The sequence below is a fragment of the Juglans regia genome, chromosome 2 (genome assembly GCF_001411555.2).
Source record: "Juglans regia cultivar Chandler chromosome 2, Walnut 2.0, whole genome shotgun sequence".
Classification (NCBI taxonomy): Eukaryota; Viridiplantae; Streptophyta; class Magnoliopsida; order Fagales; family Juglandaceae; genus Juglans; species Juglans regia.
The window spans coordinates 37,722,897-37,743,553 of record NC_049902.1 but is presented as its reverse complement, the minus strand read 5'-3'; the positions used below and the strand labels follow the sequence as shown (position 1 = coordinate 37,743,553).

At 36.6% G+C, this 20,657-nt stretch overlaps 1 protein-coding gene across 1 annotated transcript in view; it reads right to left on the bottom strand.

Annotated features, from left to right (window-relative positions):
* The window catches only part of LOC108986085 (chloride channel protein CLC-f), a 30,199-nt gene extending 14,316 nt beyond the window's left edge, over positions 1 to 15,883 (bottom strand). The window contains exons 1-3 of the mRNA XM_018958612.2: positions 14,975 to 15,883; positions 13,647 to 14,049; positions 11,945 to 12,139 (exon numbers count right to left, since the gene is read on the bottom strand). Of these exons, the coding sequence (XP_018814157.1) occupies positions 11,945 to 12,139; positions 13,647 to 14,049; positions 14,975 to 15,370 (994 nt within the window). The 5' untranslated portion in view covers positions 15,371 to 15,883. The remainder of the gene's footprint in view (positions 1 to 11,944; positions 12,140 to 13,646; positions 14,050 to 14,974) is intronic.
* Between the last annotated feature and the right edge of the window lie 4,774 nt (positions 15,884 to 20,657).

Below are 20,657 nucleotides of genomic sequence, written 5' to 3'. Positions count from 1 at the left end.
AAGTAAAAGTATATTAATTAAAGAATAGGCAAAGCCATGAATCTGAATGATTCCTTACTGTTTCTATGGGTAGAACACCAAAAATCTTAAGGTCAGCTAGTACAAACTGGTTCTCGTCTGGGAAATTCAGGCGGACAGATCTGCAACTCATCCCTTCCCTGCTACTCAGCAACAAACCTCCTAGGTAATGGCTCAACTTAGGTTTATATATGATGCTTAAGTGTTGCAAATATGGTTGTGTTAAGTTTATGCCCAAATTATGAGTTCGATATCATAAATCTTATGTTAGTTGAACTTCTATACATGCTATCCAGGATAAATACAAACTGAATTTCTTTGCATTTTTAGTTTTTTTAACACAAACACAAACTTCTATACATGTCCAATGGAATGATCACAATACACATCGATGGTTAAATAGGAACTTGAGCATTATTTGCACGAATGATACCTTGTATGTATGCTAGTGTTCAAGAGAAGGGAGTTTAGACCACTGCAAAAATTTCAGTACCACAACTTTTAGCAATTGCTGTTTGGGATTTCCTTAAGAGTCATTACTTTAGGACCCACCACATGTATTTTATTTCAGCCAATCTACCCAATCAAGGGTCATATTCTTTACCATCTCTGTTTATCATTTGCTTTGTTAGCTGTCTCTAAACATATTTTTCCATTTCTAGTATCCCAGCCCTTTTCTTCAGATCAAATCAAAGGCAACCTAATCTTGTGCAATCAAGTTTGGTGCACAAAATAAAACCGACTAAAGCAACTTTATTGTATCTTTCCTCAATAGCTGTCACTTGCACCTCCTTCAAATGTTCACTCCTCTTTCCTATTACCAATTTATAGGTAACATAAATTTAAATGAGATACAAAAAGATGTTATCCCAGTACATAGGAAGTATACAAGAAATCACCTAACTAGTAAAAGGAAAAAAGGCACTAAAAATTCTTGAAAAGTCAAGATAGAAAAAGCAACTATTCTGACACGATTTTTGCAATCCTCAAAACTATGCTCATTTTCTTTCTCTATACGCACACCACAATAAACAGGATTGGATCATTCTCCATAAACAAGATTGGATCATTCTCCATAATAGCGTGCACTGATGGTTACTTGAGATCACCACTTGAGAAGGCATAACGCAATCCATCCCAAATAGGCCAAAGACCTTGTTCCACAAAAGATAGCAACCTGGCAATACAAAAAACGGTCATCCACTGTTTCACCTTGCTTCTTACATGTAACGCGATTGATCACTCCAATGTCCCACTTCTCTTCACATTATCCATGGTAAGAATCTTCCTTAAAGCCATTGGTCAAATGAAAAAAATTCTCTCTCTAATGCCCTTATTTTTCTAAAGAACTTCCACGAGAAGAGGCCAATCATATAAAAATGACTTTACTTTGACCACTCGTTTCTTAGATGGGCCCAGGCCATTTTATCTTCACCATTGCATTGCCCCTACTCAAATACAACCAGTCAAATACAATTTGAAAAGATCCACCTCCCAATTATTGGCCTCCCTAAGAAAACTTACACACCATTGAAGAGAATCGTGCAAGAGTTTTTTTTTCCTTTTTTTTTTCTCGGTAAACAAATTTCTATTGATCAAAAAAGTAGGCAAAAGCCCAAGTATATGGGACATATACACAGCAATGCCTAGGCGTACTAGTTTAGTGATACAAGGAATTCGTGAAAGGCCATGCCATGAAAATCAATTACAAGAATCGTGCAAGAGTTGACAAGTGATCCACCACATAAGCATCCTTAAAAAAAGAGATTACAAATAACTCCAAGAAAAAAACCTTTGACAGACTGATTACCACACGACACATGATGCCAAAAGTAGATTTTAGATCCATCACAAATCAAGTAAAGTGGAAAAATGTAACCCACTGCTCTCCACGATTAATAATAAAGTTATTCTTTTAAAGATCTGGGGAGCCAGAGTGCTACTACTGACCTTGACTTAAAAATATTTTCTTTTATTCTGAAGGAAGCGTCAGGTACAAAGATTCTAATAAAATCATTCTTTATTAAAATATTTAGATCATAAGAGAGAGTGCATAGAAGCATTTATTAAATTTTCTCAAAGTCCATGCTATAAAAAAATCATAATTTAAAATCTCTGTATATGATCTAAGCCATTGTCACGCCTCTTTGGACTAAGTCCTGTCCTGCAACTCTACTTTCATAAATATTCTAACCTGGGGTAGTTTAAAAACATAAAAACAAACTAAAATGAGTCGATGACTCAGTAAGAAACCCATCATAACATAAACATACTTAACATAAGATTTTTTATAAAATATTTCATGCTGAGAACTTAAAATCATGATTGTATGCTATGACATGCATGACTTATCTGAATTAACTGACTTGTCTGGCTGATCTAAATTGTCTGACTGTTCTGATTGGCCAACACACTTAACCATTTGTGCAAGGTTGTGCACCGATCCCACATCTTGTGGCCTCAAGGGGAACCACTGACCTGATCTAATAAAATACTATGGTGGACTACGCTTGTGTCCGTGGCTTGCACATTCACACTGACTGCATTGGTACCATGCATCTGAATGGTCATCTGATTAATTGTTCTAAGCTTATTTTACACTTGAGCTTATGAAAATTTATGTGTTTTATGCAACGAAAGATGCATGAGATGCATAATACATATATAACTATAATATGCAGAATGAAACATGATGAATGAAATGCTTGCAAATATCATGACATGCGTAATACATAAACACTGACTTCCAAAGAATTAGCTTTAATGATAATATATATAACTAGCTAACGTATGTTAATCCTAATTTATGATCAAACTACTTACCTTGTAGTGTTTCTTCCTAAAATTTTCGACACAAAATCGATCACAGTGTGATGGAGGGACGACAGTGATTGTGATTAGGAGGGAGGAAGAGACGATGGTGACCTTGCCGTGTTTCATGGTGGGGGAGATGAGGCTACGACATGCTGAAGGTAAAAAGAAAGCTAAAAACAAAAAGCCTAGGCATGAAGATGTAGGTGCACGTACAATGCATGAGACTCTATTTATAGGATGGTATGGGTTGGGTTTAGGACATTTAAGGTGACAAGGATTCTAGAATTGTAATCCTAGTGTATTTGAAATTAAAAACATACTCTAATAATTTATTTAATGTAGGATTGAGAGTGACTAAAACTGTTTAGGAAACTACAATCAATGATTATTTTAAATTGAAATAAATTTCTAATGGCCGATCTTTCAATTCTAAAAGGAGTCTAACTCGTTCGATAAATATTAAATGGGATTTAACCTAGTTATTGAGCCTAATTAAAACTCCTAATCAACCTCAATAATTCATAGCTCGTGGACTTATCCAATATGGCTCATTAAATATAATTTAGGTCCAATAAAATTATCAATATTCCGACTTTAGAATTATTGGGCAAGGTCGTTACAAACTCTCCTTATAAAAATTCCGTTCTCAGAATTCATTAGACCTCAAATAACTTAAATACTTAACCGACACATACTTTTCATTTCTCTCTTTTAAATCCTCGATTCTTTAATCGAACCTATTATTCAAAAATTGCGATAATCCCATATTTTGGTTCAATGCTTTACTAATCCTTTAGGCGTACACGTTAGCACGCTACGTGTCAACCATCATACACTCCAAATATAATTCAAGCATAAACAAGTATCAACCTTAACAATGGGATCGATTTAAAAGCCTAATAATAATTCCACCCAACCATTATCTTAACTCCACAAAATAGTAATTAAAAATCTCTATATAAAATAATACATAAAACTCTCCACATAAAATAATAATCTTATTTAAACAATAACACAAAACTTTCCAAAGGTAAATAAATAAATAAATTCTATGATTACCTATCAAAAAAAAAAATCTTTGAAACTTAATTATAACAAGAAAACAGTAATAGTTCAAGATACTTACTGTAGAGTAGGACATGCCTTAGGGAGACTTTGGCCTAGATTTTTTTTTTTTTTAAAGTCTAGAATTTTCAACCTGGCTCTGATACCAACTGTAGCACCCCGCTCTCCACGGTTAATAATAAAGTTATTCTTTTAAAGATCAGGGGAGCCAGAGTGCTACTACTGACTTTGACTTAAAAATATTTTCTTTTATTTTAAAGGAAGCGTCAGGTACAAAGATTCTATAAACAAAATTATTCTTTATTAAAATACTGAGATCATAAGAGAGAGTGTACGGAAGCATTTATTAAAATTTCTCAAAATTCTTATCATAATAAAATTATAACTTAAAATCTATGTACATGATTTAGGCCACAATCACGCCTCCCTGACTAAATCTCATCCTGCTGCTCTACCTTCATAATTATTCTGACCTTGTGTGCTTTAAAAACATTAAAACAAACTAAAATGAGTCGATGACTCAGTAAGAAACTCAACATAACGTAAACATACTTAACATAAGGTTTTTCATAAAATATTTCATGTTGAAAACTTAAAATCATGATTGTTCATGAATTCCTTGTATTTCTAAACTAGCACGCATAGGCATTGCTCTTGTATATGTCCCGCATACTTGGGCATTTTGCCTCCTTTTGATCAATAAAATTTTGTTTACCGATTAAAAAAAAAAAAATCATGATTGTTCATACGTATGCTATGACATACATAACTTATCTGAATTAACTGACTTGTCTGCCTGATCTGAATTATCTAACTGTTCTGACTAGCCAACACACTTAACCCTGTGGGCAAGGTTGTGCACCGGTCCCACATCCTGTGGCCATAAGGGGAACCGCTAAACTGACATGATAAAATACTATGATGGACCACGATTGAGTCCATGGCTTGTATATTCACTCTGACTACATTGGTACCATGCATCTGAATGGCCATCTGATTAACTATTTTGAGCTTATCTTACACCTGATCTTATGAAAGCTTAAGTGTTTTATGCAACGTGAGATGCATGATACATATATAACTATAATATGCGGAATGAAACATGATAAATGACGTGCTTGCAAATATCATGACATGCGTAGTATATAAACACTAGCTTCCAAAATATATATAACTAGTTAACGTATGTTAATCCTAATTTTAGATCAAACTACTTACCTTGTAGTGTTGCTTCCTAAAATTTCCGACACAAAATTGATCATGGTGCGATGGAGGGACGACAATGGTTGTGATTAGGAGGGAGGAAGAGACGATGGTGGCCTTGTTGTATTTCATGGTGGGGGAGATGAGGCTACAGCATGCTGAAGGTAAAAAGAGAGCTAAAATCAAAAAGCCTAGGCTTGAAGAGCTAGGTCCACATACAATTGAGACTATTTATAGGATGGTATGGGTTGGGATTTCTAATGACCGATTTTTAAATTATAAAAGGAGTCTAACTCGTTCAATAAATATTAAATGGGAGTTGTAAATGACCATTGACACTACCAACTCGCATTAAATATAGATGCTTATCTTAGTAAGATGAAAAAGTTTATATATGCTTCGTTCTCTCAAAATTTCATACATGATTAAAAAAAAATTCATCTTTGAAATGCAAGGAGTTGGTTTGAAACAAAAGTTAATATATGCTTAGTTCTCTCAAATTTTCATATATGCTTAGTTCTCGCATTCAAACTAAAGAAATTGGTTTGAATGGCCAGTTCTTTTTTTTTTATAATTAATAAGAATTTTATTACCAATAATAGGCACATCCCAAGTACACAGAAAGTATATAAAGGAAATACCTACTGCACACTAGAAAGCAGGAAACTACGACAGAAACAGATATAGTACATTATCATCATTCCTTGAAAAGATCCTAGTCCACAAACTCAAAGTAGAAAAGAAAAAATAACGAAGATCTTCAAAAGAACATTCTTTGTCTTCAAAACAGCTCTCATTCATTTCCATCCATACACACTACAATAAACACAGCAGAATCATTCTCCATCTGGCAGCAACACATTTCCTTGCCTCAAAACCATGCCAACATGCAAGGAGATCCACAACTTCCTTAGGCATAACCCAATATAAACCTGTTCGACCAATAAACACATTCCACAAAGACTTTGCCACCTCACAATGTAAAAAGAGATGATTTACAGATTCACCGTCCTTCTTGCACATGACACACCAATCAGTTATACACAAACCACGTTTTTTAAGGTTATCCGTGGTCAATACTTTTCCTAGAGCAACCACCCAACTAAAGAACGCCACCTTAGTAGGTACCTTCACCCTCCAAATGCTTTTCCAAGGGAAAACACAGCCAGAATGACAATTAAGCACCTTATAAAAAGAACTGACTGAAAACCTGAAATTTCAAGCATGATCCCACAATAGCCTATCCTCTCTTCCCTGCATCACTTTAGAGTTATAAATTCATCCCAGAAAATCTGAAACAACATTCACTTCCCAGTCATTTACATCTCTAATAAAGTCAACATTCCATATAATATTATTATCCGTACATTGAAGATAATCTGCCACAACAACATTTTGATCCCTTGCAATCCTATAAAGAGATGGAAAATCTGATTTAAAAGCCGATTCCACACACCAAATGTCATGCCAAAAGAGAATCCTCTTCCCTTCCCCCACCTTAAATTTAATATGTTTATAAAATTCCCCCCAACCTTTCCTAATGCTCTTCCATAAACTCACCCCATACACTTCTCTAACTTCATTAGAACACCAATCCCCCCACCCACTCCCACATTTAACATTAACAACATTCTTCTATAAAGCATCTCTCTCTTCATGATATCTCCAAAACTATTTTTCAAGGAGTGCTTTATTAACCAACCTCAAATTTCTCACCCCCAATCCTCTACAAGAAACCGGTTGACACACATTATTCCAACTAACCAAATGAAACTTATTTTCCTCTCCTATTCCTCCCCATAAGAAATTACAATAAATTTTCTCAATTCTACTAGCAACCCAAGCTGGCAAAGGGAAAAGAAAAAGAAAATTCGTGGGAATATTAGACAACGTACTCTTTATCAAAGTAATTCTTCCCCCTTTAGACAAATATAACTTTTTCCATCCAGCCAACCTTCTCTCAATCTTCTCAATAACCTCATCCCATATCAAAACAGATTTGTGAAGAGCCCCCAAGGACAGACCAAGATACTTCAGCAGCAGTGAAGCAATCTTACACTCCAAAATATTAGCCAAAACTGAAATATTACCTACAACACCCACCGAAACAATTTCAGACTTATTTAGGTTAATCCTGAGACTCAAGACAGCTTCAAAACATAACAACACTGCTCTCAAAGATCGAATATGTTTTCGATTGGGCTTGCTGAAAATCAATGGATCATTGGCAGAAAGAAGATGAAATAATTTCATACTATTCCATTCCTCATTGCCCACCTCAAAACCCGACAAGTACCTTCCTTCTACCGCCACTTCCAACATTCTACTCAAAGCATACATGACAAGGACGAAAAGAAAAGAAGATAGTGGATCTCCTTATCTCAAACCACGTGAACTATTAAAAAAAACCCAACCGGAGTGCCATTCACCAAAATGGAAAATCTCGACGGCTAAATGCAATGTTTGATCCACATACACCATTTCTCTCCAAAACCATATCTCCCGAGCAAATACAAGAGAAAAACCCAACTAACATGGTTATACGCTTTTTCCATATCCAATTTAATCAAAATTTCATATTCATTTGATTTAATTCTACTGTCCACAAACTCATTAGCAACTAATACCGAGTCAAGGATTTGTCTCACTCTTACAAAGGCATTTTGAGATTTCGATATAATATTTCCCAACACCCCACTCATACGATTAGTTAACACCTTAGAGATTATCATGTAAACCCCATTCACCAAACTAATAGGCCGAAAATCACGCATCTCCACAGCCCCTACCTTTTTGGGAATAAGTGCTATAAATGTAGCATTGAAACTTTTCTCAAATTTCATAAATGAATAAAATTCACGAAAAACCTTCATAATATCCTCCCGCACTATATCCCAACAAGATTGAAAAAAGGCCATTGAAAAGCCATCCGGACCCAGAGCCTTATCCCTTGCCATTACTCTAACCACATCAAGAACTTCATCCTCTTCAAAAGTTCTCTCCAACCATTCTGCACTTGCCTGATCAATGAAGTCAAAAAACAGTCCATCAAGCTTTGGTCTCCATGAGTATTCTTCGCTGAACAACTTCTCATAAAAATTGACAATGTGATCCTTAATGGCCTCTTGATCTGAAATGATGTTTTCACCATCATGAAGAACCTCAATTGCATTATTTCTTCAATGAAAGTTCGCCATACAGTGAAAAACTTTCGTGCACTTGTCACCTTCCTTCAGCCAAAGGACCCAGGATTTCTATCTCCAAGAGATTTCCTCCATTAAAGTGATCTTCTCTAGATCATCCACCAGCACTTTTTTTCTCTCCAATTCCTCACCAGATAAGTCCCCCAATAGCTTCCTTTCCTCCAAACTTTGCACCTGCTGCATGAAAAGTTTCCTTTTATTTTCTGTGTTCCCAAACTCCTCAACATTCCACTTCTTCAAATCTGTTTTTAATGCTTTAAGTTTACCTGACAGTACAAAGCTTGGAATACCAGAAAAAGAGTACGAAGACCACCACATTCTCACCCTATCCACAAAACCCTCAGCCTCCAACCACATATTTTCAAATTTAAAATACCTTAGTCCTCTAAAAGTGCCCCCACTCTCCAACATAATAGGATAATGGTCATAACACAATCTCGGTAACCTTTTCTGCCTCACATTAGGAAAACGAACCTCCCAAGAAGCTGAAACCAAAAATCTGTCCAGCCTAGACCATGCCCTTCCATTGGACCACGTAAAATCCCCATCCACCATCGGAAGATCGATCAAACCAAGCTCAAAAATCAGATCAAAAAAAGTATTCATGGCATGAGAAATAATTATCCCCCACTCGCTCGCTAAGGAACCTGAGTAATGTTAAAATCCCCTCCAAAACACCAAGGAACATCCCAACAGCAGTAAACACCCGCCATTTCATCCCATAAAATACTCCAACTATTATCCATGTTAGGACCATAAATCCCTGCAAAAGCCCATTCAAATCCATCATCCACACATTTGAACCGGCAAGCAACCATAAATTCTCCCACATAATGATCTACAATCTCCACTAACCTCCCATCCCACATAATAATAATACCACCTGAAGCCCCTTTCGAAACTAATTCAATCCATCCCACACATTGGCAGCTCCATAAACTGTTCACAATTGTTTGATTAACCAACTTCAGCTTGGTTTCTTGGAAACAAATAACATCAACACTCCACTTTCGAATCATATTCTTTACCCGAAGACGTTTTCTATAATCGTTCAACCCCCTCACATTCCAAGAGATGATTGTTGGTTTCATTGATGACTATAAACAACCCTCTCCTTGCCTTTATCTCTAAAGGCGCTTCCTCCCTTTGCATTATAATTAATAGAGCACGATAACCTCTTTAAGTCCCTCTCCTTCTTAAGAGCGGATCTGGCCAATGAAGGTTGACCAGCCTCTATAGCTATTAGATGTGCTCTAAATTGTTCCTCAAATCTGACACAAGAGAGTCCCACACAACCTTACTTTCATCCACTTTCCGCATCACCCAATCAGATGAGGACTTGGGCCAATCATTTTCAGAAGGACAGCACACAACGAATCAGGGTCCATTTCTTCATCAGACTCCCTCAGCTCTCCTAACTCACTTGCCTCTGCCTCCTCCTCCCTTCCAAGAACCATTTGCATCTCAGAGTTTAAGCTCTGGGTGGAAAGGACCCAAGAAACAAACTCCTCAATGGACCCAGTGACATTACCACTCAATTCCACATCTCCCTCCACCACTTCCACCCCCTCTAAAACCCTCTCATTGCCTTCAAAACATAGCTCAACAGGAACCAGTAACGATTGAGAAGAAAACCTCCCAACCCCGAGATGAAGACAACATGCTCCCCTTCGCCGGAGCTAAACACACCACCTGAGTACCCTCAGAGGGATCAACTACCACCATCGTTCCCTTCTGTGAAGAAAGCTCAACCTACTATGCCGTCGAGGGTAAAATATGAACCACCTCAGAGTTCCAATTCTTAGATCTGAGGAACTGAACAGTCACCGTTGCATGGACCCCTCTCGGAGAGCCTCTTGGAGACTCGTATGCCGCCGTCGACCCTATTTGTGATGTCGTAGTGTCTGTCGGAGCCACCAAGCCCTTGGGCTGGGCCACCCCTCCTCTCGGGTTGTTTGAGCCCTGAATCTAGCGTGAAGGCTTTGCCCTCCAGAAACCAAGCCCATTCCGGCCCACAGGCCCATCTGCTAACTTAACATTCAGACCCACAAGCCCATTCCGTTGCTCCCCCCCATCCTTTTTCCTTCTTCCTTATCCTCCAAATTTAGGCCCAAACCCATAAACAGACCCAATCCTTCATCTACCTTCTTCAACATTGACTCCAATCTCCCATTCCAACCAAATAACTCTGCCTTTACATGCCATAGAGACCCTTCAACTTCTCCAACTTTCTGCAACACCTCAGTAGGCCAACCATTCTTCCTTCCATACATCTGCTTCCACCACAAAACGTCATTCCTTTTGTTAACATCCAACACCGATTCATCCTTCCTAAATTTACCAAGGCCAAAACTTTGATGAGGAACAGAACCCTCATGCCTTGGATTTGTTAATGCCGACAAGTAAGACACTTCCCGATGATGATAAACACCTTTCGAAGATGTATCAAAAATCACCTTCTTATTTCTAGAAACCCATTCGCCACCAACCTCCGAAGGAGCAACTCTGTTTTCAGAACCTGAAACAGAGTTCCTAAAATCAACTCTCTCTCTTATTAATCTCACAAAACCTGCCCAACCACCCCTTTTCCACCCTTCTGGAATCACTATGATTCCATTCCCCCTACCAGTGCCAAACTCAATCAGCTTCACAAATCTACCAAATGCGTTTTGACGCTTTTGGACCATAAAAAATCTATTACCTTCCCTTCTTGTCTAAAAAGAATCTTTATTGCCCGTTATCCTCAGACAATCCTCCACCATCTTTGCCATCCAATAACCATACCTCCACTGAGATGAAGAGACTTAGACATCTTCTTGCTTGCTCCTCTCAATAATACAAAAAAAGTTACCACCTTTCCTACTAAACATGAACCTCTTAGCTTCTATCCAAAAACTACGATCCATCTTCAACAAACAAAAGATAAAACTAAAAGAAGAAAAAGACAAAGGGAACACAAATCAAGGAAGCAAAAAAGCAAAAAAGTATTAAGGACTATCCTTGAATACTTCTATCCTTGAAATGGCCAATCTAACTGCTTTGTTGGCTTAAACCAAATAATACACTACTCTAACCGAATTGAGTTGAATTGGCTGATTCAATATGAATTGAACTGTTTTTTCAAGCCATGGTTATAAGTGGCCCCTCTCCTAGAAAAAGTTTCACACCAATATGCACTTTGAACAATCCAAAGTATACAAAAGGGAGATAGTAAAAAAAATTCCAGCCAAAGTGCAACAAAATTTTTAAATATCCAATTACATGTTTGAGAAAAAAATTAGAGAGTTTAGGCCTATAGAAAGTACAAACAGAAATGGCATATCCTAATGAAGGCAACTTTTTTCAGCCCTATATGCATTAAACAGAGCCAAAACTCGCCAACAATGACTTTAGTTTACCATGTTAATACATACATAATATGCCTCAGAAAACTAATACTTTTGCTTTTCTTTTCAGAAAAATTACCTACAGTTGTAATTACTTAAGAAAAGAATCAAGGAGAGAAATGTATATACACCAACACAATTATTATCATATAAGCATATCAGATAATTCACACGTATAATCCTGTATCAGATGCATATGCTGAATATGCTGAATCTAACAAGAAGAAGGAAAATAATGAGGGTAACATAATCTACCGGCAGCAGATTTCAAGTCATATGCAGGCACCGTAAAAGCGGACTTCGTCTCGAGTAAAACATTTGATACTGTTGATGATATAACAGAGGCCAATATTATCATTGCAGTGGTAAAAGGAGGAGAGTTCTCTGCACGAAGAGGCCTTAAGACAGTTTCAATTGCAAAAAAACAACCAGCAACTGCTGCATTAAAACCTGGCAAAGAGAAAAGGTTGTGAAGAATATTAACAATTTTAAGTCTTGCGATGAAAACGTGGAATAATATTGTGCTGGAAGCTTAACTAGGATCTACCAAGATAAAAATATTCTTTGATAAGTATAATAAATTTTATTGAAACAAGTAAACAAGCGTTGCCCAAGTACACAAGGAGTATGAAAAAACCTATTACAAGTTAGGCACTGAAAATAAATATGAGAAAGTCATGAATAGTAGATCCATTGAGTACAATGACAGAAGCCCAAAGGAATGAGGTATGAAAACAAAAACTTCTATGATCATCAAAAGAGCGCTCCCTATCCTCAAAGCTTCAATCATTCCTTTCAAGCCACATGCCACATCAGGCATAAAGGAATCATTTTCTATACAGCAAAATGTGGGTTGCCCTGAAGGCCTTTCCAACACTCAAAAAGACCCACCACCCCCTAGGCCCCCTTGCCACCTCACAATGAAGTAATAAATAATCCACAGGTTCACCACTTTTCTTACACATAAAACTAATCCATAATAATTAATCCATGCTTTCTCAAGTTGTCCATGGTCAAGATTTTCCCAAAAGATGCTGTCCAACCGAAAAAAAGCGACCTAGGAAGGCACCTTACTCCTCCTAATGCACTTCCAAGGAAAAGGAGTCTGGCTCTAACAAGCCAGAGCTTTGTACAATGAACAAACAATGAACTTCTTGTTCCTAGAATAGGGAAGTGCACACGGTCTTCAAGGCGGAATTACCACACCAAACATCATGCCAAAATCTAACCCGGGATCCCTCATCAACAACAAATCTAACATGACCAGCAAAACATCCCGCCCATTACTAATATTTTCCCAGAAACCCACTCCATGTGCACCCCTCACTTCATTAAAACACCAGCCTCCTGGGCAAAAAAAAAAAAACTCTTCCATACTCGGAATCAATTACAGCCATCCACAAAGACTCCCCTTCTTGGTGATACGGCCATAATCATATCCCAAGAAGAGCCTAATTACAGATCCCCAGGTTTTGCCCCCACTAAAGATCGGAGAGCAAACCACCTTGTCTCAACTAACCAGATGGAACTTGGCCTCCTCCCCAATTCCTCCTCATAATAATGCTAAAAAAATCTTCTCCATCCGATTAGCCACACCAGCAGACAAGGGAAACAAAGATAGGAAATACTTTGATTAGCCACACCATAAAAATAAAAATTGCACAAAACATGTCGTTCCAAGATCACTTTGATTGCACCCCTAAGGGATTGAACTTGTGAACTTATCCTCAGTCCTTTGTTTATGTGGAATACATTCATATCTAATAAATTTTATCTATCAAAAATTTGAGTCTTCTGCTAATTCAAACTAAATAAAGAAACAGGAAAAAAATAAAGATGTACAAATGTTAACTTTACGAAGTACTTGATAAAAAAAAATATATCCTGAACTATAGGGAAACGTCCAGAATTGCAATATCTCAAGTGAAAACAATCCAAGACAAGAAAATCTAAGTACCTGAAGCAATTCCAGCAGCTGCCCCAGCTGCAACAAGTGCTATCTTCCTTTCTCGGTTGTTTTCCATCATCAATGAGAATCCATTGGCACATGATTTTCCAATATCTACACTGGGGCCTTCAGGACCCAAAGAACAACCAGTACCTAAAGTTACAGCAGCCTGGATAGCCTTTATGGTGGGAAAGACTCCGGCAACCAAATCAAAACCTCTTCTTTGAGAGGAGCTTGATTGCCTTATTTGGTGCAATATTTCAAGTAAACCATGCATCATGCCCACAGTAACACCTCCTGTGACTGGTATCAAGAGAATACGATGCCAAGTATCAGCCAATCTCTGCAAACGAAGCCAAGCAGCACCCTCATTTGGTGTACCAGCCCATGCCCATTCATGTATGACATGCACCTGGATGAGCACCAAGCTACCAGTAACTGTTAATCAAAACTTTATGGAGAATAGTAAATGCACCGAACATGCAAAAAGGGGATGGTGATCATGCACTTGCATCTTAAATAAATGAGTGAATAACAAGGAAAATGCTAAATTGGTCTTGCTAATTATTCAGGAGGAATGATGAGAGCTTTGGGTTTAAAAACTGGTGCAGGCAACCTGCATTTCTTGTTTAAAAGTTTGATTTGAGAGATTTGCAAGTCCCAACCATGGACGGGAGCATCAAGGTTAAAAAAAAAAAATGGGTACATCCAAATCTGCCATATGGGTTTTGGCTATCTACTAGATCATAAATGAGACCATAACTGGAGGGAAAAAAAAAAAGTGAGGAAACCTCATCGATATTGCACTTTACTAAATCCTGACTGCGTTCACAAATTCAGTGCATTATTATAGACATGGGGCTTAGTAACAAATGTTTTTTTTTTTTATAAGGAAATCAAGAAGCAAGAAGTTAAGGTTGTGTTTGGATGTTGAAGTGAGTTGAGTTGAGTTGAGTTGAGATGATAAAATATTGGTAGAATATTATTTTTTAATATTATTATTATTTTGAAATTTGAAACAATTGAATTGTTTATTATATTTTATATTGGGATTTGAAAAAGTTGTAATGATGAGTTGAGATGAGTTGAGAGTAGTTAAGGAACCAAACGAAGCCTAAGTAGACAAAGCCCAAGTACAGATAATGTGAAAGCCTTTGGCATAACCCAAATACACAGTAATAAGTATACAGCAAATAAAGTGAAATCCTATCATTCAAACTAGAGCGAGCCTATCGACTCTGGTAATATCAGATCCAGATGAAGGGGAAAAATTAAAGGAAATTAAGAAAATACATGCAGCAATAATAAGAGGAAAAAGAAAAGAAAAAAGAACAAACCCCCTTGTTAAAAGCAGCGACAAAGAGACCGGTGGCGAGGCCAAGAAGGCAGCCGATAAGGAGCAAAGCCCATTCGGGAGGGGCACTGTCGCCAAGGACGTCGTTAGCATCGGAAGCATTGAGATGATTGAGGTGATTATGATTGTTTAGTAATGCATGGTGCTGATGATGATTAATATTATCTCTTACGTCGACGCGCTTGAAACTGTGGCGGCGTCCCGAGAAGCCTCGATCCAAATGCTTGAGCAGATCCTGGAAGGCACCTCCTCCTCCTCTGTCGTTGATGTTAGCGCTACGTCCCTCCTGAGCCTCCAACTCATCTTCGTCTATGTTATTTGAATTAGTAGGATTCAGCAAATGATTCTCATCGCTGTATTCTCCTCCTCCTCCTGACATATTCCCTCACTCGCATCACCCGCAAATAGTTTCTCGGATTTTACTTTTTTTCTTCGTCGAATGCGGTTTTTTCCCCCTATATGGGTTGATCCCTCGGGTCGTTTTCTTCCCCCCTCTCTCTCTCTCTCTTTTTCACCCCAACGAAAAAAAAAATCAACTGTTCGGAAAAATCAAACAAAAAGAAAAAGCTTTTATCAAACTTATACCCTTTTTCCCTCTATTTTATTTCTCTTCAGTCTTCATCCACGGGATCTGGCCGAGTTATCCCCAAATATATGCGTCAGATGGTCGCTCAATTCTCTAAAACTCTCTAAAATTATTCAAAAAAAAAAAAAAAAAAACTCTCGAAAATTCATACAATAACCCCTTATTTGTCCGGTCCTGCGAGATTTGTCCCTTCCTCTCCATCTTTTCCATCGCTGTACATCATTAGCTGCTTTGGCTTTCCATCACAATATTATAGCCATCTCCGGATCGTATAAAAGAACTGTTTTATGACAATAGTTTGGTCGGCTACATCAAAGAATATAGCGAACACTTGTTACTTTCTTTTTCTTTTTTTTCATTGTTTTTTTATGCATCGCATTGTTTATAGAGTATTGCTACGTAAAAAGAGTAAAATACAATGTTTTGAATACCGTACCGGATGGCGTACCGGTTAAGACATTGGAACGAAATATTTCGGTACCGGTACCGTTTCGTGTACCGTTTCGGGATAGTCGATATATGAATAAATTATATATATAAATATATATAACAATTATATTCTAAAATAATAATTTATATATGAATAAATTATATATAAATACATACATACATATAAATTATAAATAGTCTAATTTAAATTGGGGGTCAAAAAATAAACTTGTAGTTTGAAAAAACGAAAAAAAAAAAAAAAAACATAACGGCCGAAATATAGGCCGGTACTGGCCGAAATATAGGCCGGTACAGGCCGGTACAGGCCGAAATTTAGGCCGAAACGGCCGGTATTTTGGCCGATACGGTATATATCTAGTACCTGTACCGGCCGGACGGCCGAAACGAAAAATTTCGGCCGAACCGGCCGGTACGGTACGAAATTAAAAACATTGGTAAAATATGAGGAAATATAATAAATTTATATATTTTTAATTGGTGTGTAAGAATATGAAATTTATGTTTAGAATTTTTTTTTTTATTTATAACAGAGTATTTGTTCAGCCCTTTGGATTTCACTTTTTAAATTTAATGAAACGTTGCTCTAAAAAAGAAAAAAAAACTACTTAAAACGTTACAAGTGCCACGTTTTTGTGCTGATTGGCTGTTATTCTTCAATAAAAGCCAATCATATAAAAGCTTATACTACACATTTTTATTTAATTAACATATAATTTATCATTTTTATTCTTCTATCTTATTATTTAAATATGTATATAATTAAATATAATGATAAAAATGATAAATTATAAATTAATTAAGTAGAAATGTGTGATGTAAAACTTTCTTATAACACTTTTATCTGACAATATAATAAAAGACCAAAATACCGAGGAATATGTCACACGTCCCACGACGGCCAGGGCAAAGATGAGGAATTGATAGACGGAGGAAGTGTTGAGGACCTTTAGGGTTAGGCCATGGGCTGGGCCAAGTCAGCAGTCCAGTGGACTAGAGTATCTAATGTAATTCAGTAGTATGGGTTAGTCTATCATGTAGTCCAGTAGATGTTAATGGGTTGCTGGGCCAAGAAGCCCATTTATGTTAATTACCTGTTGAGTCCCTTTATTCTGAAAATATTCTAGAAGGTAGAAGTTTGTTTTTCTAGTGTCAGACCCTATTTGGGCACATCCCGGTGTATGCCACTTTATGCAAAATCTTTTGAAGTTTGTTATTCCTTCTTCTTCCTTCTCTCTATCTTTTATCTAATGGAGGTACTCCCCCTTGAAGGGAGCATAGCAATTCACACATTTTTCACACCCATTCACTATCAAATTTACATTACAGTCCCTAGAGTGTGATAGAAGAGAAATGAAATGCAACTCTGCTTCCCGTGACCTCTTTCCCCCCTCCATGTGACCTAATTTTGCAATAACAGTCGAATTCATTGCAAAAAGATTTGCAACATAGGCTTCAAGCATTGGACACCTTGCTTCTACCGCAAAATGTAATTCATCAGCAAAAGTAATTCTACCAAAGAGTCGTTCCAGATACATCATTAAATACGCCATTACTATTATGTGGTCTAGTTTCTTGTTCCTAAATCTCTTTTGCTTTTTTGGTGCCTTTATCTTATTCAATAATCATCATTCACTTTGTAAGACTATCATCCTCAAAATTTTGCATCTCTCTCTCTCTTCTTGTTATTGTCCAAGGTTCCAACTACAGTTTTATGTTTTCAAAATGCATTGTGGTCCTTTTTTTTTAGGTAAAATTTTATTTGTTTTAGTAGATGCATGGCTGGAAATTTTGAGAATGATATCATTCACTATATGCTACTAAGGAAAAGACTTCCATGTCTCGAAATCTACCTAGTCTCTTCTTTTTCCTTTTAGGTCTTAGTGAGCTGTGACATATAGAGAATTATACAGAGTTTAGAGAAAATGATTCATACTTTCATTAGATGATGAAGACATATATATATATATATACAGATTTTTGAACCAATAATTGTTCCTAAACTTAAGCTAACGATTGCATATCCACTATTTGAGTCTCCAACAATCATTCCAATAATTACATATCCAATTTGACCTATGGATGAATATGCAAGCATACGTTTCATGCTTATTTGAGTAATAGCAATGAGATTCCCAAATATCATGCTAAGAATAGCTAGGATTTCCATAAGAATATGCCATTCCATAGCAAACTATGTGATGTACAAATCAAGCAAATAAAAAAGAATTACATGAGCATAATTAGTTACAGTTTCTAATGCAAATTTTGTATATGATTTGTAGTTGTCCTTATATGCCCCCTCAAGATGGAGGTGATGTCTGCAATATCAATCTTGGATCTTAAGGTTTGAAACCGTTAATGGGGTAGTGGTAGTGATTTTGTGAGGAGGTCAGCTAGTTGATCCATAGTATGAATGTGATGTACACGAATTGTTCCTTTCTTGATGAGATCTCGAACAAAGAGAATATCGATTTCAATGTGTTTCATTTGTGTATGTTGAACTGGGTTTAGACTAAAATGATAGGCTCCAATATTGTCACAAAACAGTTGAGATGTTTGTAGAAGTTTAAGACCTAGTTCCTAAATGAGTGATTTAAGCCACACTGTTTCGGAGGTAGCAGTTACAAGTGCTCGAAACTTAGTTTATGTTGATGATCTCAAGACTGCCTTTTGTTTTTCTTGCTGACCGTGAAATTGGATTAAGACCAATAAATGTTATGAAAACAGTGGTTGAAACTCGAGTGTATGTGTCTGATGCCTAGTCCGCATCACTATGTCTTCAATTCGAATTGAGCATTTTTTTTGTAAGAGAAAACCATGGTACATTGTCTGCTTGAGATACCTGAGAAGCCTCTTTGCTACAGCCCAATGGTGTGCTTTTGGATTTTGCATGAATTGAGCTAGTCGATTAACAATAAAGGCAATGTCTGGACCTGTGAGTCCCAGATATTGAAGTGCACCAATTGTTTTTCTATACTCAATCCCATCAGCATTCTCGGAATCACCTGTAGTTGTGAGCTTAGGTGTAGTTGACATTGGAGTTAGTACCTCTTTAGCATCTTCCATGGAGGTTCTTGATAAAACTTCCTGAATGTACTTGTGTTGAGATAGAAACAACCATTTTGGTGTGGGAATGTCCTCTATTCCCAAGAAAAAATGCAAGAGACCCACGTCTTTAATTGAGAAGGTAGTGCCAAACTTTTCTATAATAGCATTTGCAAACTTCTTGTTGTTGTCTGTTACAATTATATCATCAACATAAACAAGGCAATAACATAGGATGTCATTTGTGACGCCTCTAATCTCCGCTTGGGATAGAAAGGAGACTTAGAGCGTCGGGACATACAACACCCGTTCATAACAGTTAATATGCAATGCATCCTAGTATGCAACTAGCAGTATACAATAAACGCAGCGAAAATAAAAGGTTAAGGTGAAAAACATGCCAGAATAATTAAAACATCCAAACTTCATTAGATAATCATCATGTTCGAAATACTAAAGTAGTATAGACTTATATACAAAGTCATATCATTCTCTTAATGCGATCTAAAGTATAAAAGACTTGGGCTATGAACATCAAAATTAAGTCCAACTTCCTCTCCAGATCCAACTCTTCTTCAATCATGTGAATCCAATGCTCCATCAGTCTCGTCCTAGTCGATTCCTGACACAACTTCTATCATTCAAAGTGGAATGATAGTGGTCCTATAAAAGGGTGAGATTTACTCGAAATCTCAGTAAGTTAAACAACTAACTGACACAAAGATAAATCAATCATGGAAAATGATAGATATGCAATGCATGAGATGTAAAAAAATCAGTATGCATATCTCTCATCGATATTCTCAACATTTTTTTAAAAATATAGAGACACGGGTTTTTACACAATAAGTAATTTCGTCATTATTTTGAAAAGACATAACTTTTTCATAAAAATTTTATCATAAACTTTTATCATCATAGACTTACATAATTATCTTAATTAATAACATAACATGTGGTAATGTCATAGTTCCCCCATATGCACTGTGAGTACTTGTTGGTGACCGTAGTATATAAGAAACTACGTTGTCTATAGACTCATTTTCAATCAATTGGTAAATATAACATAACATCATAAAATTCATAACGTGTACATCCACCAGCGTTAGGTGTCATAACATCTTGACTTCGCTCCGGTGTTCTTTAAAAAGAACCCATTCGAAGCCTGTTGATTGTTCTTTGTCAACCTAGGAGTTACCACTCCATTATTAAACACTCCAGAATGGACAGAGGAATTCCACCGAAATAATTCTTCATCTTGGCCTTTGAGGTCGTGACAAAATTATTTTAATGCTATGTTTAAAAAAATATATTTTTCATGACATGTGTATATAAATGTAATATGCAAAAATTGTGAAAATGTCATATGTTATGTAAGTATGCACTCAATGTGTCATATAACATGATAATTTATACTCAAAATAATAATTGAAGAATAAATGAAACATTTATCAATAATTCATAAGAAATTTATCAAGGTTTAAGTTAGAGGCCAACTTACAAACTTCCGAGAAAATTCTAAATTAGCGTCATAGCTGTGTAAATCACGTGTATACTAAGTTAGGATTAATACTCTTATGGATGG